General features: G+C 35.5%; 1 protein-coding gene across 3 annotated transcripts; it reads right to left on the bottom strand.

The window, feature by feature from the left end:
* Positions 1-12910: 12910 nt before the first annotated feature.
* Positions 12911-19080, bottom strand: LOC131079681 (uncharacterized). Of its 3 annotated transcripts, none has more exons than XM_058017698.2 (2): positions 18751-19080; positions 12911-15996 (listed from the first exon to the last, which is right to left on the bottom strand). In XM_058017698.2, the coding sequence occupies exon 2, from the start codon at positions 15721-15723 to the stop codon at positions 13198-13200; it is 2526 nt and encodes an 841-aa protein (XP_057873681.2). In that variant the 5' UTR covers positions 15724-15996; positions 18751-19080; the 3' UTR covers positions 12911-13197. The 3 variants fall into 3 exon arrangements, with proteins under 3 accessions (XP_057873681.2, XP_057873682.2, XP_057873683.2); XM_058017699.2 differs by having other exon boundaries at positions 12911-18670; positions 18751-19075; XM_058017700.2 differs by having other exon boundaries at positions 12911-18665; positions 18751-19075.
* Positions 19081-27599: the final 8519 nt, after the last annotated feature.

Genomic DNA, 27599 nt, shown 5'->3' with positions numbered 1-27599 from the left:
AATAAATATGGTCACACATCTAACCAATGTAGGACAAAGTCTGCTAGCAATTATCAAAAGGCAAAATTCAAAGGGTTTTGTAAAAATTGCAATAGATATGGACACAGTACCGAGAAGTGTTGGTTTAAGTAGAAGAACTATATGTGGTCTGCACACCGAGCAAATACTAGAGGCTACCGAACTCACACAGATCTTAACCGACAGTATACTTCAGTACCATGGGATTATAATACAAGGATATGGTGTGAATGTTGTGGAAGATATGGACATATAAGTGCCAACTACTTTATAAGGTTTGGAGTGAACAACCAAAGATCATGGAGAAATCCTGGTATGGCACGTTTTCATTGTCACAAAGTTGGACACTTGGCTAGAGATTGCAGAGATCAACCTAGAGGAGATATTGAAGAAATAAAAAGCAAATTCCAGATGATTTGGAAAAAGAAGGAAATTGTGTCAAATGAAGAAAGCACCTTACCTACCGAGTTAGGTGCATCTATTCCAAATTAATCGGTAAAGGTATGAAGGGGCTGCATTCTCTCAAGGTTAAATCTTAACAGTTCCTATTTTATCATGTACTTAATTCAAAATCTGCATAGCTAAGATGCATTAGCAAGTTTGAAATTTTATCAAGTCTTTTGGAGCACTAGTCAAGTCGGTAAATGCAGGAAGCATATCAAGTCGGTAAATGCAGAAAGTCTGGCTACTCGGTAAATGCACAAAAAGGAAGGTAAATCGGTTTAGTGGAACCGAGTGCATTTAATGTTTTCTGACCTAACTGCACAGAGCCCGATAAGGTAAAATGTGTACTTAAAGCTTTTGCGCGGTCATTTTACACTTACCAAGTTTTCAGAAAGCAGAGCAAAGCGATTCAAAGGCGATCAAATCTCTTCCGAAGCAAAATTCAAGGTATTTATATCAATCACAACGCATTGTCAAGCAAGTTAACCGATCATATCAGTTGTGAATATCTGTTTTATATTTACTAAGTGGAAAGCATCTGCTGGTTAAAAGTTTTCAAACCCTAAGGCTCTTTTGTTAGTGATTATCAAAAGTTTGAAATGGCTCCTAAGATTCAGAAACCCGTTGTTGTTGAGAACATTGAGAAGCCCTCACCGAAATACTCACTACCTCCCAAAGTAGCATCTGAACCGGATGATAAAACTGCATTTTCACTCATTCTGAATAGGGTTTTATTAGTTGAGGATGTCAGATTCTTCACGAAGTGTCGTGTTGAGGAACTAGGTCACACAGAGATCAAGGACACGTATGATGAATTGTGTACCGATGGAAAACTGGATAGCAAGTTTGAACATATTAAAGTCAAGGGATTGATCGAAGCCCTAACCTACCCACGAGTCTTCAAACCCCAATGGGTTAAATTTATTTTGAGCATAGTTCATGATGACTTTATGTGGTTAGAGGAGCAACCATTCAAGATCACCAAGGAAATCATCCACTTGATCACCGATTACCCTATTTTTGACCATGCCCGAGCTCAGAAAATGATTTCACAGAAGGAATTGATCACTTTAACCAGAGTTGAATCTGATTGCAAAGGTCTGAAATTGAACAATGTCACAGATTTAGAGCTGAAGTTTGCAATTAGAGTCATAGGTTATTGTTTCTTTCAATCGGCAAGGAAAAACAATGTACCCTGTGCTGCTGTTGATTTAGCCTATAAAGTTGTGAAGAAAGGTATAAAGATTGATCTATGTGAAGTGTTGTTAAAAAATCTGTTTGAAAATCTCAACACCATAAGGAAGCCGAAGAAGAACAACTCAGCAAACACACTGAAGTTTGGATCACTTTTGGTATGCATGTTTTTCTATTTTAAGAAATTATTTCCATCAGTCGGTAATGTAGTTTGGGAGCTACACCGACCAATCACCCATCAAATCAATGACTTCATCAAACAACTAGGTGATAACTTCAATGAGATTATGGATGATTATTTTAGCAAGTTTCAAGAAAAGATGCATAACAGGTACAGGATACCACCCCAGTTAGTGGAAAAATATAAGGACAATATATGTTTTGAAGTGGACACCGACTACTGCTATGTCAGTGCGGTAGAACCGAGAACTCAATCTTTGCCGCCTATGGGTTATGAGATTGATTTTGACATTACACGGCAGCAGATAGATGCTTTTCTTGCACTGCCAAGGCATGCTACCGAGATCAAATACGGTACATATGAAGAAGTTAAAGAAAAAGTCAAAATGAGCATTGTAGTACCAAAGGCTACAAGGAAAGCAACAAAAATGATTAAAGCATTAACGGAGAAATTTGGAGAAGGTTCTTCCTCCACTCTTGTCAAGAGCGATCAAGTCATCACTGAGGAGGAATCTGAAGCCCAAGAAGCAGCGATTACATTAAGCACTGAGTTGCCAAAAGGCAAAATTTTGAAAAGGAAGAAACAGGATACATCTCAGGTATCACCTACTCCTCCAGTGAAGCGCCCCAATACTAGATCATCTGCAGTATCACCGAGTAAGAAGCAGAAAAATGTTGCAATACCTAAGGTAACAAAAACTTATAAGAAGTCTACTCCGAGACTCATTTTAAATAAAAAGTCAAGTGACACCGAATCTGAAGACAAAAATAAATTTCAGATTGTCAAAAGCAAAAAGGAAGATGTACATAGTGTTGATAATTTTTGTGCCAATTTGAAACAATATGGTGGATTTGGGTCATTTAGGTATGTCAAATATGACTCTCGGACAGAAGAAGAAAAGAGGCAAATAGAAGAGTTAGTTGTATGTACACTTCTTAAATTCCGATTAGTCCCATTGGAAGTAACTAATTTTCTTCCAAAAGCATTGTACTTACACATTGATAATAGGTGGAAATATGCTATGGACTCGGAAAAGAAGATGAGAGAAAGAAGTCTGGTACATCTCTTTCCAGACATGTCGGTAGATGAGATAAGTGAACATCTGAAAAACTACTAGACAAACTTCCTAGTCAAGCAAAGAGCCTTGAAACTAATGAATGGCCTTTATCTTGAAGTAGAGAAAGAGACAAAAGAAAAATGGCAAGAAATTTTTCGAATCAAGAGTGCTGATGAGCAAGGTGAAGTTGAAATAGTGGATATCACCGAGCAAGATCCCGCTGAAACTATACAACCCGATGAAGATGTCATGGATATCGAGGTACAGGAACAGGAAATGATAGAAGGGAATGCTTATGCCAAATTGGTATCAAGTGAGTCAGTTTTGGAACAAGTCAAGTCCTATCCTCTGGTAAGTCAACATGTTTCAATCAAGACACCTCAGGATACTAAACAAGGAAAAGAGGGTCACCAGTCTACAAAAGGAGAAGCTACTTCTCAGGCCACCGGGGAACAGACTTCTCAAGCCCCTTCAAGTACTGACAATGTTACAACTGAGACCCCGAGCAAGGATTCACCGAAGGTTACATCTGAGGCTAAAGAAATTGACAAAAGTGTTGCCTCTACCGAGCAACCTACTGAGGGTGAACAAGCCTCCCAAGCCATTGTATTAGTTCAACTGGTGAAAGCCGCCTCCTCTAAAGAAAAGAAAATGAAAAAGCATAGTTTCAAGTTAGATTTGTCAAAACCAATTGTGTTGTCGAATGTAGACATATCCAAATTAAAAGGGCAAGCACTTATTGAATTCGGTGAACTATGCAAAGCCAAAGCCGAACAAGAGAAACAAATGGCTATACAAAAAAAAACAGATTACTTCAGAAGGTCAAAGCACTATTAACACAAATGCTACCTGAAGCTACAGTGACAAAAGATGCAGCCATCCATATTCAACTGGATGAACTCCTCAATAAGATCGAGACATCTGGAGTAGACGCATCTGAATACCTGAGCAAATTGAAGGACAAAGAGCTCACTACAAAAATGATTGAAGAGGTACAGAAAGCCATTGCTATCGGTAAAGTAAAACTTGTCAAATTTATTGCTGAGTTGTCCCCTCAACTCAAGCACATTCTTTATTTATTTTAGAAACTATGTACATTTTCTTTATTCATTAAAGATATCAAGAATAAAATAGAAGTGATTGAGAAAGAGATCACTGATCTCTCCAATAAATTGACCACTGAGCCAAATTCTATTCAGAATTTCTATACCAAGTTACAAACGCTCATGGTTCAACAATTGGAACTTAGGAATGAAGAGCACAAAATAAGGATGGACATTATGACTCTTCAAACCTTATTCATTCCACACTTGTCCTCCGTCCAAGAACAGATCAACAAGGCTACCTCCTTATCCACTCAGCCAGAGGGAAGCACTTTAGATGGTCTGATTTCATTGTTAGTTGATATTACAACTCAGAATTCACTCATGGATAGTGTCAAGGATGCACTCTTTGCCGCTCTCACCGATGCAAGAACAGTATAAATCTATTTTTGACCAGTTGCCTCCACCGAATGGTAACTAGTTTTGATGTTTGTCAAAAAGGGGGAGTATAGTGTATACAAGAGGAGTATACAGAGCTTTGATCTTTCATTTAAATTGAACATACCGAGCAGATCAGTATATTCGTGTATACAGATAATTTTGACAGGGGGAGCAGTGATCACCGAGCAATGAGCCGAGCAATGAATACAAAATATTGATCACAGCGCATACATATTCAAAGTTATGTATAGTATATTGATAAGGGGAGTATATCTGAGTATACTATTTTATTGACAATTGTATATACTGTCAGTTTAATCAAATTTTGTAAGTATATAGATTTTTTGAGTTATGACTTTGAAAGAAGTTTTGTCAAACATTTCAAAACTAATGTCAAAAGGGGAGATTGTTACTATTTGCTAAGTTGTCATTAGTTTTATGTCCAAAGTCATTATATATACTCTAGTCGGTTATTACTACCGAAATATTCAGTCAGTAAGCACAAAGCAGTCGGTTACAGAAGTTACAAGTCACAAAGTTTAGTATACACCGAGTTGTCTACCGAGTAACGTTCTATGACTATCGAGCAGCAAAGATGGTATACTGAGTTAATACACACTGAGTAAAACGTGTTACCAGATTCATTGAACCTAGACACATATGGGAAACGTGTTACAAAGATTGAGGAACAAGAAACCGTTAGCACATTGGAAATTGCACTTATAGATTTTATATGATTTTGAGGTCATCTGTCCAATGAAATAATTTTGTATGGTTATTCATTTAATGAATCATGTTTGTAAGATCGAAGCATGAACAAGATCACCGTTACAAGAGATCTATTTATATAGCATGAATTGAGGATCAAATGTGTGTGTGTGAAGCAAGACATATGTGAAAAGAAAAATCATGGGAAAGCATTGAGTGTTATGACTGTTATGATTGAAGAGATACACAGAGGTCACCGAGAAGGATTTCAGAGAACAGTCAAGGAACAGAGTAAACAGAAAGGTTTACCGAGTCAATTTATGGTTTACCGAGGTATGCTATAAGAAAGGTAATTTCATTTTGAGCACATAGAATCTGTTATAACATTTCAGATGTGAAGTTACAGATATTTTGTAAGATTTTGATTGTAATATTTTGAGTTGTAAGAGAAACCTTTAACAGGGTAAAAGACTCTAATCAAATCTATAAATTGTAAAGCCTTTAATCAGGTGTAGCATTTAGAATAAGTGTTGTAAAATCCTTTAGCAAGGTAGATCTAAAGATCTTGATACTCTTAACAGGGTAAGCTATCAGAAATAGCTAAACATGTAGCTCTAACCGAGCAACCTTTATTATTGCAGTAGTGAAGTTGTGGGTGTCATCCCCACCGCAGTTTTTCTCTCTAACCAAGAGTTTCTACGTAACCAAAATATATGTATTATGGAGTGAATCATGTATGATTGTTATTTATTTGTTTTAGCATTTTACAGCAGTTTTCGGTTTATGCTTAACAGTAAAGTTATTGTTGAAGAAAAGATTTGAAGTACTGATTAGCCCCTCCCCTCTCAGTACATTAGCTTTCCATATTGGGCCTAACAGAATCATGAGGCAACTAACATGTATTACACCAAAATGAAGCTTCTTGAAGATTTATATAATCCTTCCTCAAGGAATCAGGGGTTTGCCTCTCTCCATATCCTTCGTTTTCTTTTATTGGAATCAATTGCTTGTCATTGTGACCAAGTCTTTTAGACTAGTTGCATTTGTAAAGTTTATTATACAATCTTTGACATTTATCGAAATAAGTGGTAACATTGCTTAGAGGTAATCCCTTCTCATTTCTTGCAACCCTGTATGAGAGATCCTTCATAACCCCAATTAATTTATTAATTTTGTCTTCTATTGAAAGGGGTGTGTTAGAAATTGTTACACAACTTTCAAAGTTTTAAATAAACTCATTTAATGCTTTTATCAAATTTTCTTGTGTTGATTTCTATAATGTTAGTCATGGCATAAGCTTCTCTAAATGTTTGAAGGTTTTTATTTTGCAAACAGTAGCTCAATTTCATATCAAATGCTCCATAATATAAAACACAAGACACAAATTCATTTAGCCTCACATGGGCAGACACTTTTCTCAAAGACATCACAAACAGGCATTATTGAAATCAGCAATTACCTCATTCATCCCATTTTTATTGTTATCATCTCATGAATTGCAAACTTCACATTATAAATTCATCCAAATAAATAGTCTATGTTATTATCTAGGAGACTCATATACTATTCTTCTACACTTTTTTCAAGTGATTGTACAAATAGTTTGATTATAACATCTTCATCTTCTATTTTATTCTGACTTGTTACATTTATGAAACATATGAGGTGGTATTCACCAATGACAACATTGTTCTCCTAAAATTTAGGCACTTCCGTCTAATCTTAGTTGAAATTGAACTACAATATCTTGGAATGATATATAATTCCAATAGTCTTTATTTTTCATTCGTAATGGCTATCTTACTAGAGAAAATATCTAAGCTTTTTTCTTGGGGTTAACTCTTATGTCTTATCCTTGCTAACAGTCGTGTTGATTTAGTTTGACATGTGTGCATGCTAATTTGGAACATTTTGTGCATTGTTTTGATTTTTTTAATATGTTGTTAAGCAATATTTTAATTTTGGTTTAGCAATTGTGCATTTAGAGCTATTTGTGTTTGTTGTCTTTCAACATCTTCCATTAATTCTTGTTGTCTTTGATGCATTTGGTCTAGCAAGTCGATTTCTTGATATAATTCCCTTTCCCTACATTCATCTTCCAATTGGGTAATTGTATCAACATCAAGGAAAAGAGGATTTTATTCAACCTCATCTCTATGTAATCTATTAGGAGAATCTACACGTAAACGAGCACTTTTCTCTTCCACATTCTCCTTTCTAACATCATGACATCATCTATCCATTATAAGTGTTACTTCTATTTCTTCTACCAACCAAAATATCATTTCTTCTAATCTCAAATTTAGATCTGTAATGTTTTGGTTGTTCAATCATGTTGTAAACAAATTCATTAGAGTATAATGAAAAGAGGCCTCTAATGTTACTCTACCCAAGTTACCTACTTGTTTGGTACCTTGAAAATCATTCACATGTGACTTAACTAAATTTTTAGCTCTCCAATCAGCCTACCATCTCCTTCCTTCAATTGGAATTATATTAGGTTGTCTTTGACTTTTGGATTGTTGTCCTCTATCTATTGCTGATTTATATCACTTGCAAATAATATATGGCTTTCCTTGACAAAGTCACCACTCCTCAAATTAAGAGAGAAACTTTACAATAGCAATGTTGTGGGAAGTAAAAACCAATGACCCATTTTCTCAGTTGCATTGTACCCATTAATTGACTAGAATCTTCTAATTAAATACTAAGTTAAATTGTTTCCCAATAATAGCACCAATTTGTTGGTGATTTAAGTTGTGAGTCCCAAATCACTAAGGCCAGATAGCCTCCCAAGTGCCAAGGGTGTCAAACTTGGGAAGAGTACCACATAACTTGCATTTACGTTGGCCAACCAAGGACCAATTATTGAAGTGGGTAAGACCTCCTCCACTTTTAGATCCATAAGACCAAGGGGGATTTTCCTTGTTGGAAACACAAGAACACACATTAATCTGCAACACCAAATAACCTCTACATGACAAAAGAGTAGCAACAACAAAAGATGGTATTCCACCAAATAAAGAATACAATATGAATTGATACATGAGATGTGATATGTTACAATGCTAGATGTGCCTCCCTTATGTAGGCAAGGTAGAGGCATAAGATTAGACAAGAACATGACATGTCTTAATCTTATAACACAAGACAACTAATATAACAAATATTAAATGACCTAGGTAACAATCTTTAAATAAAGATAAGATATGATAAGATCCTATGTAGACAACTAATGCTTCTAGAATGACTCATTGGACCTAAGAAAAAACTTTAGTCATTTGAATAAGTCCCCACTATGAAGTAGCAAGGTAGAAGACCTTAAATAGGTACAAAACGTTATGTGTAACTTAGGGAGGAACAAAAAACAATGCAAAAGTGTCAAAGATTTAAAAGAGATAGGTCTTGACAACAAGGCCTAATGAGGTACCCATGAACACCTGCAATGTAATCTCTCACAAACGGAGAAAAGGAGAAAAACATTGTGCAAAGAAACTCTTCTCTAAAAGAGAACATGAAGAACTAATAAGTCTTCAAAATAATTTCCCAAAGAGAAGAAAAATGTGAAGAACATCACTGAAGCACGAAGAAACTATAAACAACTGTCAAAAGATGATTGATATAGTGTTTTAACTGAAGAACCTATTCTGAAACAAAATGATGAAGATAAGAAAGACAACAATCCATATGAGTGCCCCCAACAACACTACTTGAATAATGATCAAATGGCAATTTGCGATTATCGACGCCCATTTACATAAACAATGTTTATCGAGAAGAAAAATTAGGTAGAATTGTTACAAGGCATTAAAGGGTCATCAATGGCTTTCTAAAAAGTGCATAGAGAAGGTAATTTTAAACAATGAAAGGTGTGGGAATTTTGGACTTCGGAGGTTGGGGATACCTTATGATGAGTACCTAAGCAAGGAGTAGGTTGAAACCCTGATTCTAAATAGCTAACTTAGTGCGAACGATAAGGAAGTCAAGGATTTTTGGAAAGTAGAAGGTACCATGTCAAAGGTACTCAAGTACCAACAAGCATAAGGTAAACTAATGAATGTGATGAACAAAAACTTTCAATATTGAAAAGGTTGAGGAACATGGTAAGCCAAGGAGGAGAGTTCCACAAGTCAACACAGGCATTTTGGATTCTTATGACTTCCAACATATTGATAAACACAAGTCGAGGTGAGGAACAATATCTATATAATCTTTGGCCAATGAAGACCCATCTAAAATTATCTCAAACCAATTATATATGATGGGCTGAACAATGCCAAAATGAATAAAACCAACGAAACATAGAAAAATGAGACCCAGCAAAATAAGGTGCCAACACAACCATTGAGAGAACTTTTATCCAAAAAACACTTGTTTCATTACCTTAAAGAAAATTACCAATACCCCTTGTCCTACTCCAATAGTGCCTCTTCCAACTGTCATTTGTCTTCTCCTCCCTAGTGAGGAAGGCAATCTAGTCAACAATCCCTTTACACTTCCACTAGTTCAACTCCTACCATGCCTGCAACTGTGAGTCATTCACCCATCCAACCAAAATGAATAATTGTGCACCCAATGTTGGTGGTATGCTACAACGAAATCCTTCTAATATAAACTCTTTGCAACATTGCCAAGGTGATGGCACAAGTCATGTTTGCTTCCTCATCTTTCTCGTTGTTCCACTTGTACCTTCAATGAAAATTACAATCCAGATGTGTTATGAAAAATGAAAAAAAAAAAAAAAAGCCTCATGATTGAAATTGAAGACGAAATGGATGCACTACTAATGTATAGATCAACCTTAAAGCCCACAATCTTTGTCCTGACCACCTCTACTTCTGCACCATGTTAAGATCCATTACCATTGTTATGGTTGTGTTTGTCCTCATCCTCTACAATTTCTTTCGGTTTGTTAGTGCGAGAGTAACTCACATTTATCATTTTATCTCATCTTCAACAAAGGAACACAATTTGACATTGCAGTCGAAAAACATGATAGATCATTCGTCGAGGTGATTTATATCTCCACTCATCTTCAGTCTGTAATAGTTGCAAATAACAGTCCCTATAATTGGATCTTGGTGCATAATGCTTCCGAATTGTGTCCTTTCATCTAGCAAGTTAGCCTCCACTTCCTCAAATCATTATATGATAAATACAAGCCTAAGATTATATATATAACATTTTATATTTCAAAAACACAATCAATTGAAAAAGAATGTTTTATACCCTAACAACATTGACTTAAATACATTTGCAAAACAATGTTTCACACCATAAATTGATAAACCTTACACTAGTAAAAAATAATTCAGCACTTTTGTTCATTAAAAAATAAATCAACATAAAAAGGGAAATTAAGTAGTTTTCTATGTGAAAATTAGTGTTACAAAAACCAAAACAATGATTTTTTCATACCCTAAGTTGATAAACCCTCACTACTAAAAAATAACATTTTCGTATAAGAAATCAGCGTTAAACAACATGAATACTGAATTGAATGATTTTGAAACATTCTTAAATATGTAAATGTCACATTTAAGAATAAAATGCTATTTTGGAAATATTTGGAAAAAAAGAAAAAATACTGACCAAGAACTGAAAAATTGTTAACATTTTCTGTTCTTGAATTGCCTTCAAACTTGTTTAATCACTCAGACAGTCAATGTTGCGAATGTAGTGTGAGAAATGGTGTAGAGTCAGATGGATTTAACCATGCATTTAGTGTGGTCTTTGGATTGCCAGTGCATTTGGTGAATCTGAGTTGATGACTTGATGACTTGCTGAGTATTCGCAAGTACTCACGCTGAGTTTACACTACAGACTTACCCAAACACTCATGCATGTTGGCAAGATGCTTGCCTGCGCTCTCACAGTGGAATACCGTCACTGGTGGGGAAGAAACTCGCAGGAGAGTTGGAAGTTTTCTGTGTTTTGATTTATTATTATAATCACTTGTTCAATGAAGACTAAAGTTTTGGGCAAATGCAACTCAAAGCTCTGCAATCCTTTCAAAACTGAGTGGAAATAAAGATACTGTGATCTATCAGATTCCAGCATCAAGGAATTCAAATTCAATTGCAAATATTATTTACCCAAATAAAGAGATAAGACAAACATGTGACAATCTTACAGAGCGAATATAGGGATGTCTTGCTATAAGAAACAATGCATACATTCTATCAAAAAGGTGTTCAAGGTGTCATGTTTAGCTCTATATCTATTACCATTAAATATGAGGGGCAAATTCCAGATAGGATTCTACATTGTATAAAATGGTTTATGGCCACTATTTAATTCATCCATGGATTCAAATGCATTTGAGCTTATAACTGCTTACCTACTACGATAGTTCAGATTTCCATGGTACTTAAAAATATTTCATCCTATAAGCAGAGCGGTGCCCCTAGATGCAAAGCCAGGTTGCTCCACAACTGTTTAAATATGATGATATTGACTACAAAAATGACAAAATTAAGAATCCAAACAACATATAGGTGCTATAACCAAAAAGAAACGAAACAAACTACAGCTCTAATAATTACTTCTCTTCATATAGCATTTAATACTTCTGTAGATGTTGCATGAGATGTTTCCAGATTTGATTGTGTGAGGCTTTTTCATTGAAAAAAAGTTCACATAGTCAAATCCAAAAACATCTCATATTACTATCATGGACCTGAAATTTTATGTCTTCAACTTCTACAGATGCATTAATTTGTAATGTTAACAAAGAAAAACCAAGACCACGTCCAACATTTTAGGAGCACTATAAATAAAAAGCTATGGAGGAAAGCTTTGGGTACTGATTAGCAAAGGCTTACACTTACATGCAGAAAAAGCTCTCAGTCAAATCCAGAAACATCTCATGCTAATATCACAGAGAGGAAATTTTATGCCTGCAACCTCTACAGATGTATTAATTTGTAATGTTAACAAGGAAAACCAAGATCAAATCCACCATTTTAGGAGCACTGTAAATAAAAAGCTACGAAAGAAAGGTTTGGGTACTGAATGGCAAAAGCTTACAATTACATGCACCCCCTATCATGGACCTGAAATTTTATGTCTTCAACTTCTACAGATACATTAATTTGTAATGTTAACAAAGAAAACCAAGACCACGTCCAACATTTTAGGAGCACTGTAAATAAAAAGCTAGGGAGGAAAGCTTTGGGTACTGATTAGCAAAGGCTTACACTTACATGCAAAAAAAGCTCACAGTCAAATCCAGAAACATCTCATGCTAATATCACAGACAGGAAATTTTACGTCTGCAACCTCTACAGATGTATTAATTTGTATTGTTAACAAGGAAAACCAAGATCAAATCCACCATTTTAGGAGAACTGTAAATAAAAAGCTACGAAAGAAAGGTTTGGGTACTGAATGGCAAAAGCTTACAATTACATGCACCCCCTAGCATCTTAATAATATTAAATATGCAGAAAGCAAAAATAGAACAGGTACAGTAATCATCTACAGATTATTTTCACAACCCAGTTAATACTTGATCTGGAAGCTCGTTGATAACACAATCTGCTGTTGAAGGTTTAATACAATTTTGTTTTAGGATATACAAACACATTTGTGCCATGAGATTCATAAATCTGAGGAAGTTTTAAAGCGTTCAGAGACAAAAATCATTTAGAGATATCATTTTGGGAAGATCTATAAACTGTTTAAGTCACATGGCTCATAAATTAACGTATTAAGAGGGTGAATTATTAAATAAATTGAGATTTCTGAAACCATAACTAACAAATATTTAGAAACCATCAGTGCATTTCAAACAACATAAATGAATTGTCTGGACGCTAGAACTCTAGAACTACCATGTATTAACAGGGCCAATGATTATTTACAGGGACAAATTTCTGCAACTTCAAGACAGAGACAAATACTTGATGAATTACAATTACATGGGGGTTGTGCACATCACAGATGGACATTTTACAAATAATGGAAAAGTTAACTTGAGGTCCACACCCTGAACATATTGCACATTACTAGGTTTATGCAGTTTGGCATTTGGACTTGGCCAGCAACATGTTTAAAACTTCAAAATGACTTGATAGTTTCAGTGGACAAGGGCAGCATCCAACTCACATCTAACACCAGGAAGCATGTTCAAACATTCTGTTTTGCTCACCTTGAACTGATCGTCCAGCATCTCCAATTCCAGATCCCCTTGATAGCATAGCCATGAGACCACCTCCATGCACTCTCCCTTCAGGAAGTGACAAAGAGTTGTTTTCACTTATACCAGAAGAACTGCTTTGTTTTTCCATCTGCAGGGTATTTTTCATTGATAAAGGTACTAGCACTTGAGGTGGAAGAAGTGGTTGGTGAACTCCACGGCCCAACCTTGGCAAAGAACTACCACTGCCCAGTTCAGCATGCAAACCAACTACAGGTGCAGACGGTCCAACATAATGACCACCCACACGTCTCCCTATCACACTGCCCCCCAAACTAACATTTCCATTGCCGTCAACAGTAGGTAAAAATGGCTGAGAAAATGCCCAGAAAGCCGGATACCCTTTGTCCTCAACACCTAATGTATTTGTGTGCCTTTCATCTGACCCTATAGAGGACAATGGAAGTTTGTCCTCTAAGCCATCCATATTCTTCTCTCTGAACTCAACCATGTCAACATCATTAACAGCATTGTTTCGATTCTGCTCAAGATTAAATGTAGCAGCAGAAGAGGCACCTATGCTATTTGGAGATTCTGATGCACTGTTCACAAAGAATTCAGATCGAACATTTCTCCCAAACTGTGGTAAGCTAAGGTTGGCAGGTGGGTTGGGACAGGAGGCATTGAACCCCTTCAATGTGGATGCAGAAGCCAGTCCACGAAATAGACCTGGACCAATACCTGGGGCAAGAGTACCTGCACCATGTACCCTCCCATCCTGGACAAGAGCACTATGTGCTGCACAGAGACCAGTTTTTCCTCGTGCAAACCTGTCACATGGGCCTTGTACAATCTCCCCACTCTTTCCCTGAACAATTTCTTTCGCATAAGGTGAACCCTCTGCACCCCAAAGGCATCTCTTGCCTCCTCCATGTGCCTTACAAAAATCAGTACTACCTTGTGCACTTTTTCCACAGCCTTCAAACTTGCACCGCTTGCCTCCACCATGTCTAACACAAAAATCTGTCCTTCCCCTGGCACTCTTTGTGCACCCCTGAACAGCACATCTCTTACCACCTCCATGAGCTACACAAAATTTTGTACCACCATGAACACTTTTAGGGCAAATTCCACCTCCCTCAAACAGACATCTTTTACCACCACCATGACCCTTGCACAAAGGGGTGCTTCCTTCTGCACCTTTATTGCACCCTGTGACAATACATCTTTTGCCACCCCCATGTGCTTTACAAAACATAGTGCTTCCCTGGGCACCTTTTGTGCAACTGGTATATTGGCATCTTCTTCCTCCTCCATGAGAAATGCAAAGGCCAGAATATCCTTCTGCACTTTTTGTGCACCCTTCCTTCGTGCATCTCTTACCACCACCATGCTTTATACACAACCCAGACTTCCCTCTAGCAGCTCTATCACAACCTTCATTACTGCACCTTCTGCCACCTCCATGGCCAATACAATAATCTGTTCTTCCTTCTGCACTTTTTGTACAGCCAAGATGTTGACACCTGCGACCTCCCCCATGGGCTTTGCAATACACTGTCCTCCCTTCAGCCCCTTTGTTGCATCCAGCTTTCTGGCACCTACGCCCTCCACCATGGGCAATACACAAGCCCGATGCACCTCTAGCTCCCTTGCCACATCCTTTGAATTGACATGTTTTTGAACTAGTGGTGCGTTGCTTCTTTTCGGTGATTCCAGATACATTACTTAAAGATGATTTTGCAAGGTTGCCTCCTTTTATGCTTACCGAGGGGTCAGATTCCCTCTGAATAGATGGCATAGAAGAGGGAAACCTTGATCCTGCTGTCTTTGCCATTAGCAAAGATGGGATGTATCCCCCAGACTTCCACCTTGCTGAAGTAGAACCCTCATCTACAACAGGAATATTATTCATGTTTATAACAGTTTCTATTTCATTCTGTGCTTGCCCTAATCCTAGAGCACAATCAAACTCTGTTAGAACACAAGATTTCCCAGATTCTGTAGGGCCTCTTGAAAGGCTTAGTTGAAGAAGACTGCCAGAATCCATATCCCTCATTTTAGGAGCCACCTCTGAAGAATTCTTTTTCGGGGAGTTATTCTTGGCATTTCCAAGATGAAGTTGGATTCCCAACTCTAAATCCACAGATGATTCTTCCTCTGTATTCTCTTTACAGGACGTACTATTAGAAGAGGTACCAGAGTTCGCCTTACTATCAGAGGAGCTTGTAGAAGGACCCAATCCCAATGCCAAACTAAACATTGCAGATGAACTTCCACTCAAATCACTGGAAGAATACTTTCTCTTTGTCCCCTTCGGTGATGAAGGAAAGCTAATGAAATCGCCAGATCCATTCATGGAGATCAACTGGCGATCACAACCCTGAGCTTCCAGTCCCAGTGCAGGAACAGTAGCATGCTCAACTCCATTAAATGGTTTTGATGTATTTGATATAGGGGGTTTCCCCATGAAGCCCAAAAATGGAAATTTGTCCATTCACCTTATTTAGATATGGGCTTCTTTATTATTGTGATGTATAAAAAATATGCCAATGCAAAAAAATAACTGTGGAAACAACTAATGAGCAGGCAATGCTTTCCCTCCACCACTAACAAAACCAGATGTGTCACACCTATCCATTGTTGTAAAGACTGATAAATACCAAATAATCTTAATCTGTCATAAGCGCTCAGAACATTTCATAGATAATCTCCTCGTGCAAACAAACATGATCTACACGAAGCATGCATCCTCAAGCCTTTCCAAAACCTGCCAAATAGAAATGAACTTGAAAATAGATTAGATACTTCAAGAACACAGAAATTTTTCCTAATTATTATAATATAGCAAATTCCAAAAGAAGAAAACACCAGCCAACTATCAAAGTCCCTGAGATTTTGCCAATACAGCTAATACAAGTCTTCATTTATAAAGGGGATCAAGTTCCTTAAGCTTTTGTCAATAGAGTGGATATATTGCACAACTGCCAAAACAATACATCTCCTTACAGAACTGTCTAGATGATTAAAGTTGAATGATAGATCAAATTGATTAGTGTACTTTAAAGGACACCATGTAATATAACTTGTCCATTTGGTTCTTGTAACAAGTTTCCTTTTGGACTATTGTTTAGTGCAACAAATAAGCAGGAATTCATATATTGCATGAAAGAAATTTGATCTCCAAATCAAAATGAGTTTAATTTAAACTACATTCAAGGGTAGTAATTCAAGGATTCTTAAGAAAATTGAACTCTGAGAAAAGTAATTATTCAAGCAGACAGAAACCAGTTCACACTTAATACAAAAACAAAAGACAATATGTGGAACCCATTATCTGTGCAAGATCAGAATCACATACAAAAAAAGTACAGATGATCTCAGGATTTAAGAAGTTCAAAATACTAAAAAAGCCAGAAGTCATATATTGCAAAAAGGAAATTCATCTCCATATTATGGTTAGTTTAATTTAAACTCTATTAAACAGAAGTAATCCAACCTTCCTCACAAAATAAAACTCTTTTGAGAAAAAATTTATCTTCATTATTGCAGTTAACAGAAAGCGGTTCAAACTTATTATAAAATCAAAAAACAATTCATAGAGTTCATAATCTTCAAAAAATCAGAGTTTCACATACAAAAAAGAGGCAACGATCTCAAGAAGCAAGGAGTTCAAACTACAATAAGCAGAAATTTACATATTGCAAAAATGAAATTTGATCCCCACATGAAGTTTAGTTTAATTTAAGCTCTATTAGAGTCTAGTAATCCAAGGTTCCTACAAAAAAAATTAAATTCTTTGAGAAAAGTGGCATCTTCATCACTGCAGTACACAGAAACCAGTTGAACTTAATCAAAAATAAATAAAAATAGGTAGAAGTTAGTAATCCTCAAAAGATCAAATTTTCACAATCAAAAAGGAATAGAAGATCTCAGGAAGCAAAGAGTTCAAATTTACTATAAAAAAATTTTTAAAAATGCAGAATCCATAATCTACGGAAAACCAGTTTTTGCACATATTCAAAAAAATAATAGATCTCACAAAGAAGGAAGTGTAAGTATAAATTCTAAAAAACCAAAATATAACTACTCAAGGCAGATCCCTACTTCTCAACTTTTAGGAGTCAAAAGAAACCTAGACCTGAACAATGATCATCAATCCAAAAAATGAGAGCTTTGGAATTTTAACAATAAACTGATATCTTCTACAAAAGGGAGGATTGAAGTGGTTGTCGAAGGGTGGGAATCAGGGAGAAGGAGCTGAATGTTTGCAGCACACAAACTAACCAAGAATAAAAAGATAGTCTCCAAAGTAACACATGTGCAGCAGTTCTGGCTTCTATGCAACATCTCAATTTCATACCGAAGTGATATTTAATCAAGATGAGTATACAAGGCTTTAACAAAAATCGTCTTCAGATAATTATCATTGATAAAACATCAGGCATGAGGTCCAACACTCTTATCATTAATATAACAGTACTACTACATCCTTATCTGTGCAGATGCAATTAGATGTTAAAAAGCACTATTAAACATGTCTAGTTTTATCTAGTTCTTAAAAATAAAGGAAGAGTCCCATGCATAAGGACCGACATGCAAAAGCACTGATAAACATGTAAAGGCTTGTTCAGCAAAGGAGGAGGTCGGTCAGAATATGATTAGCACTAAAGACAGCACAACCCGAAGAACAACAAACATATAGAGGAAATGAATAAACAGAACTCCAATCATTAAATCCCCATCACCAAAAGAGCGCCTACATCAGTTAGTCATTAAATCCCACAACCAAAAGACCCAAGATTTGTATGCGTTAACTGGACAGTAAGTCCAGTACACAGAAACGTCTAAAAACAACTAGACAGTGGCCGTGAGTTCGTAAGGATACATGCAAACACCAATAAACAGCGGTATAGCAAAAACCAGAGCCACAGAATCATGTATAACTTCTCACTTTAAATTCCAAGAAGAAAAGTGAAAGAAGGCAATTGACCACATAGAAAGTAAAAAATCGTAACTAAAACCAGTGACACAGACCACACACATAGAAAACCCAGCACATATAGACCTCATCAATGAAAAAGAGTGAACAGCAGTTGTGACTTAGAATCCCAATCCCGACTATTGAAAAAAACCTACAGAAGAGTAAGATATAAATAAAACTTCTACAAATTCATCAAACTGATGTCATGCTAAATACATATCTTTACAAAGTGAGAGCTTGCAAAATGGGTGTCCTTGCATAGTGGGGACGTACGAAATGGGTGTCCGAAACGCTATTCAATGTCGGAATTTGTGCCCCAAAATCGATCTTAATACCCACGAACCTAGATCTAAAACCTAATTTTTGTGTAAGCCAAAAAGAACAAGTAAACAAAAACAACATAAACTGCAATTCCAGACTCTTTGAGATCAACAGCATGTAAGCCCTCCATTGATCTGATCTGCCCAAAAGAAAAAACAATCCCAAATCAAAAAATCAAAAAAAAAAAACAACAAACCATAAAAACAAATTTGAACAGACCTGTGAAAGTTCCAATTCCAGTTTCGAATCCCCTCGAGATCAGCTCCCTTCTGTTTGACCTCAATGGACAGAACTCCTGACCGATTTTCCTCCTCCTTTCTTATATTTATTGTTCTTCTGACTGTAAAAATCAACACTGGCTATAAACAGTGTGTATACGCTCCCCGCATACAATCAGCATAAACTCGACGCCGAGGACGATCAGAGTAATAATAACAGAAAACACTCAAGAGTTGATTGAGCAGCCGTTCAACGCGCAAAATAATGACAACCACACAACATATACACACAAAATATCCTCCGCAACACAAAAGAGGAAGGAAAAAATGTTCCATACGACAGAAATTTAATAAAACAATAAGTAAAATCATAGATAATAACTAGGTTTAAGATTTAGTACCTTTATCCTTCCAAACTTTTTCCATATGAAGAGATGAGTATTTGCTTGTTTTTTTCATTGGATTTTTTCTATTGATTAAAGTTGGAGAGATCACCAATTTAATGTTTTTTTCCAATATATTTGAATATTGTATTGTAATAACTTATCAAATAAATCTTTTAAAATTTGTTAGAAAAGAGAATTAAAGATAAATGGACATTTATTTTACATTTCATACTTATTTGTAATTTGTTAATGTTTTGAATTTATTATTTAATCTAATTATTATAGATATTAGAATGGGTTTTTATTTTTAAGGAATTAGGTTATGATATTTAATCTAATTATTATAGATATTAGAATGGGTTTTTATTTTTAAAGAGTTAGGTTATGCTAATAATTAGTATTAAAAGATATTCTATTGATATATTAAAGTACTCAAGTTAATATAATTTTCATTTTTTTATTATCAAATATAAGGCATATGTGTTTGCTTTTTCAATTTTTTTGGTGATCGTTGCAAATCGTTGCAATACACTACATTATGTTGTTAATTATATCATTTCATAACATATATTTATCTAGTGAGTGAATCAACATTATCTCTAAATCAACCACTTTCATAGTCATACAAAATTCTGCTTGCAAGTTAATATACTTCAACATCCAAGAGATCATCATTCCATGTACAAAGAAGTTACTAATGCAAGTCAAGATCTCATAACCTAAATAAACATTAACAAGTCAAGTAGCAAATCAATCGTGCACTTATAATTGTGGAAGCACAGTAGAATTAGATGGAAAATTTGGATTGTATTATAGAATATACAATGTTGCAATGAATGCAAGGCCAAAAAAATAAGATATGAACTCAGAGACATTAAGTTTCCACGATCCATGTTAATGAGTATTGGAAGCTTTTGGATTTGATTGTGTGTATCTTTTTGTGTCAATATTTTGGATCATACTCCATGGTCCATTATCAAGATAGTGAGCTAGAGAAGAGAAATTGATGGAGTGTGATATGAAATGTTGACACAAAAAGATACTCACAATGATATCCTAAAGCTTTCAATACTCAAGATATGAACCCAATTAAACTAAATTGGATTGTGTTAAACTATAGACTTGGTTAGTATAAATTATATATGAAATATGCTAGTATAAATGGAAATAAATACATATGTATATACATAAATGTATCCAATAAAACCTATTATAAATCCATATGAATTGAGATGAACCTATATACATGTCGTGTCAATCGATCCTTAATTATCTTGTTGCTACTTTTTTAAAATGCAATTTAATTGGGCTATGTAGAAAGATTCTAAATCCTCCAACCCTTGGATGTCATGTCACCATTCCAGGATTTTTAATCAACTTAATTAATTACACCATGACACATGTTAACATAGTGCATGTTAAAAAGATATCCTTAATAGAGATAGATCTAAAACATATGTCTGCATCTCATACATTTGGGTATCATCCTTGTCTAGAATTTGAAATCAACCAATTCAAATGAATCTTAGCAAGAGAGAGTGATACTCTTTAATGAATAATAATGATAATCAAGGGATCCAAAATTCTTCTTGTCTTTAAATGAGTAGTAATGAACTTTCAAGCTTAAAGAAATAACTTACAAGTTCCAAACAAAAACATGTTTATGCCACTACTATGAGATTTATATTGTTTATCGAGATAGAGAGATGTTTAAAAACCATTTATATTATCAAGCAAGGTAAAAATGCTACAACTAGATTCTCTTACATCACCACAATATCAACAAACCTAAAGGTAAATTAATTGATCAAACTACAAACTATGCCAATGGGCCCTTAATTTATTGGTGAAGTTGAATGGTGCTAAATGAGCCCACCAAGGATCAAGTCTTGCTTAGTGCAAAGCCTTGACATCATAAGAGATGAGGTCGGGATTGTGCCCCAAGTGAATTTGGTGGAATCGATACCCCTTAGTCATTGGCTTGTAGTTGAAGAGGTTTCAACCTAGAAGGCTCGCAATCTCATATCAAATTCCTAAAATGTCTTTGTAAATGATATAAAATCCTCCATCGAAAATTTAAAAAAAACTATAAAATCTAGATCAAAACATACCCTAAAAGTTTACAACAAGAACAAACTACCTTGAGTGCAGGGCATCAACATCATAAGGGGTTCCTCTCTGAGGATTGGGGTAGAATCATAGATATGGCTACGGTCTGTAAATGGCCCCGTAGGTCTTAGTTTGTTGGATGGCCCCTTAGGTCTTAGTTTGTTGGTTGTTGGATTTTGTTTTTTGGAATCTCGAGGTATGCCCTTGTTACTTATATTTCTGCTAAACTCTCGATTCGAACTTTGTTTTTGATGTTTTGATGTTGTTTATGTGTTGTTGATAGTCTTCGATTGTGTTAAGGGTCAATGCTCTAGTTAACATTGCTTTACTAATCAAAACATCATAAGTGATTAGGTTGGGACCATGCCTTGGGCGAATTTGACAGAATGGATATCCCCCACTCTTTGGCTCTCAATCAAGGAGACTTCAACCTAAAAGACTCGTGCTCTTATATCAAATTGATAAAAATATCTTTATGAGTGATATAAAATCCTCCATAAAAAAACTACAAAATCTAACACAAAACATACACAAAAAAATTTACAACAAAAAAAATGCTACAATATAAAAACCTTATCTATAAATTACTACAAAATTGCTTATAAACCTAAGACACTATCCATCATTACATGAAAATGTCCATCCATTAAATTAAACTGTAAAAAACTTCAATTTTCTAAATGCTCATTCATCAAACAGTGACCTATCATAATCAAAAGGCCCTCTATATGCTACACCATTAGAATTTGTACTTCTCCCAACGCCTTATCTCCCCACCCACAAATAAAATACTACTTATACCCCACAATTGCTCTTATACTCCCTCCGACCAAAACTCCCCATCAAATATCCATCCAATTTAAAACCAATAATGTCCCAAAAAAAAAAACCTAAAAACCCGAAATGAACGGCAGAAAAATATAAAAAAAAAAAAGAAAGAAAGTGATGAAACCCACAAAAGTCAACCCTAACGAGGACAAAGGTGTGCTACCCTTAGAACGAGATTACTTTTCAGCGGGCGGTCACGTGGAAGGGATGGGGCATATATTCATTCCCACATGGGCCCAATTAAACCCCGCATATTAAATAAAATTACATTAAATTTGACCTCCGCGGCGATGCGATCGGTGGAGCAAGAAAACGACGCGACGCTTGCCGCCGGCGACCGCATCAATGCCCGCGGTCACTATCGGCCTGATGACGTCATCTCTTACGTAAGAATCGAGATGCTGACAGCCCATACCATGATACCGGTGGGCATGTCATTGGTGGGGGCCATGCAAACTAATTTTTTCTTTTTTTTTCTTTTCTGTGGGGCCCAGATTAGGGTTTCCTGTGGGCTGCGCCTCTTTTGCCTTTATAGCTTTGCTTTATTGCGGAAAGAGAAAAAAAATATTGGTGGTGGGATAGGGGGTGACGTGGCACAACGGAGGTTTAGGAAATTATAATGTTGTTCTGATGAGGACACGTAATGCTTGTGTTCGTTAGTGGTGTCCTACTTGGAAAGGAAAGTGCTAGGTACCTAAACTATATAAAGAATCCTTTTTGTTGTGTGGTCTAGGGTCTTGAAATATGGGAATTGGGGATTTTTTAATGGGTTTTTTTGGATTTTTTAATGGGTTTTTTTGGATTGGGGTTATTGTTGGACCTTTCAAGTGCATTTCAATTGGATGCTAATGTTTTTTAATATTTTTGGTTGTGGGGTCTTAAGAACACTTTAATAAAGGGGGCTTTTTTATGAGTAGTTATTTGTATGAATAGGAAAAGGTTTAAGAATTGTATTTATATTTTTAGTAGGGAATAAAAATGTATCTTATTGTCAGTGGGTCTTCGGTTTGCTGATGAAATTGAATGGTTCTTAATTAGCCCACTAGGGATCAAGTCTTGTTGAGTGCAAGGTTCCAACATCATAAGGGATGATATGCCCTAAGCGAGTTTGATGAAATGGATACTTTAGTTGGCATAAATTTTATTAATTGACATAAATTTTATCTTTTCCTTCATCCCAACTCTCTTCTCTCATTTATAGCTACTTATGCAGTCCTATTACACGCTTTCCTCTTCGTGATGATGGACCATTGAGCGTGATCTAAAACGTCAATAAATAAGCAGAGACGGTGTAACCCAAAAACTTTTGCATCTTAAATGGATATCTTGCAATCCGAAATTGAAGAGGTGTTAACCTAAAGACTTGTACTCTCGTATTGGGTATTTAAACAACTTTGTGGATGATATAAAATCCTTGATAAAGAAATGCATCTTATTGCAAAGGGGGAATAAAATATGGTTTACATAAATTTAGGATAAATAAATCAATAATGTAGAATAGTTAGAATGTATTTTAGATTAAATATAGTTGTGATTAACAATAGAATTGAATTGAAATTATTGAAGTAGAATAATAAGATAGTGGCATTTAGTTGAAATTTTGATGTAGATAGATTGTTATAGATGTTATGAAGTAATTTATTTAGGTATAAAAGATAGTAAGGTTTATATGACTATTATAGAACTAATAAAATTTGGTATATCGTTATAGATCAATTTTGTAATTGCAAGATCGATCACACACCTATGATTTTGATCTATGTAGGTATATATTAGATTTGTGTAGATCTTTGTATGTTTGTCTTTAGATTGTCATAAAATTGTGTACCTTTTTTATAAAAACTTGGTTGTGTGGTTGAGAATTTCTATGTGATAAGGATAATACATCCCTTATGTTGAAACTCATTATTGAGTCAACTAGTTTGAAAATGATTGAATACAACAAGCAAATGTGCAATAAATGCCCTAGAAATTTATGCAAACTAGTGATGTGGAGCATGTCAATAAATTGTTAGGACTATGTTGTGTTATACACCTTGCAAGTCATATGTCCAATTGTCATTATTTAATATTTGTTAATGTGTTAATAATGTGTAGACATAGAAAAGGGCACCACAACTTGGATAGAGTCTTGAGATTACATAATTAACATCCTTTATGTTTGTCATTAGTCTTCTTATGATTGTAAAAAGCCACGTAATGGGGATTTACTAAGTGGACTATGAAAAACATTTTTTACTATATGTTTATAAGTATGTGTAACTAATATTATTACACCTAAATGGGGCATTAGAGAATTAATTGGACCCCACTCAATCTTGGGGATCAAACTGATTGATCAAGATTTACCTTCTTGAAATGGATGGAAATGAGATCTTAGGCCTATGGATGCAAACTAAGATCTTAAATTTTCATGACATAGCATTGGAACATGAATAGAATGAATAGATTCAACTACAATCCTAGTAAGAGAGTTGAACACTAGAATTATGTTCCTTTGTTGCAATGGATTGAGATTTGAAAGGAAGTTAAGGTAGCAAAACAACTTGTTATACTAACCTTAAAAGAAGGGTTATGAAAACTTTTCAAATTTTTATAATAGTTATAGAAACTTAACAAAAATAAACATGAATACCATGCATACTACAACACAATGATTTACGTGGGGAAAAAAATTCAAGAGAAAACTCCACACTCCAAAGCCACCCAATATATTATTAAGAAATCAACAACAAATTACAATATACCTGTAGAGAAAGCTTCTCATATGAATATCACCAACAGAGATTCAAAGGCAACTCAACAAATATCAAACTCCTGGAATAAATCACAATACACAGTCATAATAGAATGCCCTCACAAAATAGGGTTGTCTTATAGGGAAAACAAAGCACACAAAATATTCATTGTTAGATTGGTGGCCTAATGATAAATGGTCAAAATTTACAATGCTAGGTTATACATAAAATGTGGCTTTGGGGGTGTTGCCTTTGAAATATCCCATCGAGGCACATGAACCTTGAACCCCCTGCTAGGGGGGGTCATCCCCTCGGACCCTGGAAGTGGGGTACCCCCCCTTACAACCCCTCATTCTCATTTATCAACAGTAAATTTTTATTATTGCAAGGTTGAGACACCATTTTCTTGACAAGACTATAAAGTATGTGTGAATGAACTAGGTTAAAGAAGCTTAGGTTAAGCAAGATTTTAATAATACAAAATGTATATAGCAAAAATATAGAAGAAAAATGCAAACCTAGAAAGGAGATACGGGGAGGAACCTGGATCTTAAATCAAGAGTTGAAAGTGTTAGACACAACTATTGGGGACCCTAGACTGATGGTGTCTGAAACTAATGGAGGCGAGAAAGAATGCAGTTTAGAGGCTCTAAAATGTTGTCTCCCGCTAGTTCAATCTAGAACAGTGGGATGGGGGTGCCTAGTGAATTAGTATGAGGGTTTTTGCTTGTTTTAAATCTATTACAACTTGTAACAATCTACTCTACACTCCTATACCACTTTTGTTATTGAATATGAAACTAGACACACACAAAATGGGGAAGAATGGTTGTGTTGTATAGGGGCTTGCCTAAGTCAAATTCCATATTGGTGTTCTCACCTTCGCAACGAATATGATGAGAGAAAAGAGTGTGTGTCCTAGGAAGGATAGCGGAAAAATAGTAATGAACTGTTGAAATAAAATGATAATACTTCAGGTATGAAACCCTCTCATGGAGTTTCACATAAAGGTGGTGATATGATGCTCTTTATGGAAGTCTTGCAAGTGTTATTGCAATAGCCCGATAAACACAAATGATAAAAGTGAATCCATACTTGAATATAGAATGTGTGTTGTTCAATATGTTGATGATTTAGATTTATAGTGCTTTAATGATAATTTTAGATCAACTTAATTCCTTAGACCTCTTAGGCTTTATAGATTATAGAAGATGTGAATTGTATAGGGATCACAAGCTATTTTAGAATGAAGACTGGAAACCAACAATCAAATACAAAGATTGAGATTGGATCACAAATGGTAGAGATCAACACTCAAAAATATTTAAATTTAGATCCCTTTAGGGGGCTAGGGCACTAGGCATCTAAGTCCATTGAAAAAGGGACTAACAAAAGGGGTAGAGATGTGTCAGGGTCCAAAACATAGGACCTAGTCTCAAAATTATCATTTGATGATAACTAAGTTACAAGTTTAACAATAAAATTTTAGAGTAGAATAGGGCACATATAGACTTAAAATGATCTAAGAGAAATCACACTAAAGTAGGTACCAATTAGAGTGTGAAATTGTAAAGGGTATACAATTTATGATAGTTAATGTAACCCTAACTTTAGTAGGAGTATGAACTTATGCACATACTCAAGATAAAGGAGAGAAAGCAGTGAAGAGCAAGACATGCTAGGTATAGGATGTCATTAATTTGAGAGAATCAAGCCCCCAAGATTGCAATCCTATCAACTCACACAAGAACATCCAAAGTAGGATACACGTAAGAAGAAAACACGATATACACAAAGCAAAGAAAAAAAAAAACACAGCAAAAAATGAAGCAAAAGGAAAAAAGGACACCAAGAATGTTAGTACCAAAATAAAGGCTCCAAGTCAACTTGTTGAAGAGACCTCGACATCAAGATTGTCTTAATCGCTAAGTATCATCCTCATAATGTTATTACAAAAGCACAAGTGGACTTATAGAAAGAGAAGAGCATACACCATTGCGAAGAAGAAAGAGATTAGAAAAAAACCTTACGGTCCAATCAACTAGCAAGTTGTGTTATGCTAGGGGTCCATAGATGAGCCATGAATTCCGCTAGCCAACAAGTTGTCTTATGCTAGGTGATTCTTGTATACAAAATGGATTCCACTAGCCAATAAGTTGTGTTTTATTGGGTGATCTCTGTATAGCAACAAAATGATCACACTAGCAAGCCACGCTATATTAGGTAATCAACATCTCAAGGAGTGTAAACAAAAATGATCAAACTATCAAGCCTAGCTGCACTAGATGACTAACGCCTCAAGGAGCATAAACATGTTCAACAAAGGATCAAGCTAGCAAGTTGTATTATGTTAGGTAATTCATAGATCACCAACACCTTAGGGAGCACAAACAAGCATCAAAAGAGCCAACCACATTGTATTAGATGATTAAGAAAAAATTCATATTCTATAAAAGTTACTAGAGATAGATTGATAACCATGGCTTGTGGGGAATTATGTGACACAACACCACCACTCAGGGGGTACATCAATGAACACAACAAGCGACAAGGAGGCTCATATGCCCCTTTAAGATGTCAACATATTGTTCCATTGATATATTAAGGATACGAAAGAGATCTATGTCAAGGATACACACCTTTAACACTAAGAATATATCCTTAACAAAAATACATGTGTCCAAGCTAGGAAGGATAACCCTGTGAATGGTACACACCTCCAAGCAAGGAAGTGATCATTTTAAAAGGAAACATATTGTAACAAGGGTAAATATTGTTGGGAATCCCAC

Source organism: Cryptomeria japonica, chromosome 9 (genome assembly GCF_030272615.1).
Source record: "Cryptomeria japonica chromosome 9, Sugi_1.0, whole genome shotgun sequence".
Lineage (NCBI taxonomy): Eukaryota > Viridiplantae > Streptophyta > Pinopsida > Cupressales > Cupressaceae > Cryptomeria > Cryptomeria japonica.
Note: the sequence above shows the minus strand (reverse complement) of the source record. Positions and strands in the feature narration are given on the sequence as shown.

Bases quoted from the DNA above. Each gene is read 5' to 3' on its own strand.
- LOC131079681 (XM_058017698.2), bottom strand. From the start codon at position 15,723: ATGGACAAATTTCCATTTTTGGGCTTCATGGGGAAACCCCCTATATCA.